The sequence below is a fragment of the Nerophis lumbriciformis genome, linkage group LG02 (genome assembly GCF_033978685.3).
Source record: "Nerophis lumbriciformis linkage group LG02, RoL_Nlum_v2.1, whole genome shotgun sequence".
Lineage (NCBI taxonomy): Eukaryota > Metazoa > Chordata > Actinopteri > Syngnathiformes > Syngnathidae > Nerophis > Nerophis lumbriciformis.
Genome location: NC_084549.2, coordinates 64,025,001 through 64,026,676, shown reverse-complemented (window position 1 = coordinate 64,026,676; position 1,676 = coordinate 64,025,001). Strand labels below are relative to the sequence as shown.

General features: G+C 40.0%; 1 protein-coding gene across 1 annotated transcript in view; it reads right to left on the bottom strand.

The window, feature by feature from the left end:
• Window positions 1-565: 565 nt before the first annotated feature.
• The window catches only part of ciao2b (cytosolic iron-sulfur assembly component 2B), an 8,553-nt gene continuing 7,442 nt past the window's right edge, over window positions 566-1,676 (bottom strand). Inside the window, exons 3-5 of the mRNA XM_061972606.1 lie at window positions 1,528-1,653; window positions 1,402-1,447; window positions 566-1,336 (exon numbers count right to left, since the gene is read on the bottom strand). Coding sequence (XP_061828590.1) covers window positions 1,236-1,336; window positions 1,402-1,447; window positions 1,528-1,653 — 273 coding nt within the window. The 3' untranslated portion in view covers window positions 566-1,235. The remainder of the gene's footprint in view (window positions 1,337-1,401; window positions 1,448-1,527; window positions 1,654-1,676) is intronic.

The window sequence follows — 1,676 nt, the reverse complement described above, 5'->3', positions numbered from 1 at the left end:
GTTGAGACCCTCACGGGACCCTAGGACCAAACTTGAGAGCCCTATATATATATACCCGTATATATAAAAAAAAAAAAAAATAAAAATATAAAAACATATATATTGTATTGATTTTGCAAATTAAAAATATAAAAACGGTCCTTGCATGCTTTAATTTTTCAGTGCATTGACAAAAATGGTAAACATTTGGGTGGGGGATAGTGCATATTTTGTGTCTTTTCTATTAAAAAACTAAGTTTTATTTAACAAAAAATGGCACAAAACAATAACAATTGTTTTCCTTTATATTGACGGATAGACCAAAAGTTGATCCAGAGATTTAGGCACTGATTTTTTTTTTTTTTTAAATACATATACCGGTATATGACTTATTTTTGAAAATGTTTATGACTGAGACCCTTCTGGGTCCCCGGGAACAAACTAGAGAGCCCCAAAGATAAAGATAAAAAAAAGTTGTATATATTGTATTGATTTAGAAAACAAAGAATATCAACATTTTCAGAGTGCGGTCTCAGTGGAACAAGTTTGGACACCACTGAGATGGGCAAATGATAATCAAGAAACCTTTTTTTTTTTGGAACATTTTATTTACTTTGGCCCTTGAAAACATAAGCATGACTTCTTTGAAGGCAATGTAATTTGATTGCGTGTAAGTTCTAAGTCCCTGTGCACTGGACTACTATATGTAACATGCTGGCTGGTGCACACATAATTGTAATGCAATATTATAAACAAATATTCATAAAGCATAAAAGGGTGTGAAAGCACTCCCTTCATTGTTTGAGACAAAAACCTACTGTATTTTGGTGTGTACTTCATGTTTATCATAACTCTCATTGTCCAATATCCACTCATCAATCTTTATTTTTCTATTATTCTGTTTACTATTGCATGTCTGCAGCAAAAGCATTCTAGTCTATTAAATAGATGTTTAATGTTTTGTTTTGATAGTTCAAATTATTGCAATAGGTAAAAATATATTAATAGTCTCACCATTAAGTAGTAAATGTAAGTAAATAATGTAAATACTATGAGATCCGATACATGAGCTTTGTATTTAACGTGACTGGGTGGTGCAGGTGTACCTAATGAAGTGTCTCAGTGTGTTTCAACCTGGAAGCCAAGCAAGCAGTGAGCTGCGCTTTTTGTCCCACACCGCCGACATCCTGCAGATGTGGAACTGCAATGCACCTCCTCAGGTGGACGCGTTCTTTCCCCACGCCAGGAAGTGTTGTTCAGACGCTCCTGGAGGACAAACACTGGTTGACCACCTCCAGCAGGGACGAGTTCTCCAGAGCCGCCGCCACTCGCTCTTTGTCGGCCAGCTGCTTGTTCACTACGCACACAAACGAGGGACAATCAGATCTTCCGTGGTGGACAAACGTCCCGCATGCTTCTTACCTGCTTCTTCTGAAGCGTGCGTCCCCGGCGTGATGTGCACGTCAATCTGCAGGGGGAAAACACACACACACTCGTGGCGCTCACACACGGAAACACAAAAGTTGTGACGCTTGGAGATGCACACACTTTGAAGCGGTCCGGGAGCGAGCGCAGGAGCTTGACTTTGATTGACAGGCCGATGAGCGTTGCCATGCTACAGTGAGGGATGGTGGGGGTGAACTCGATGCCCACGGTGCTGCCTACATCGTTTACCTGGATAAGATGGACACAGGAGG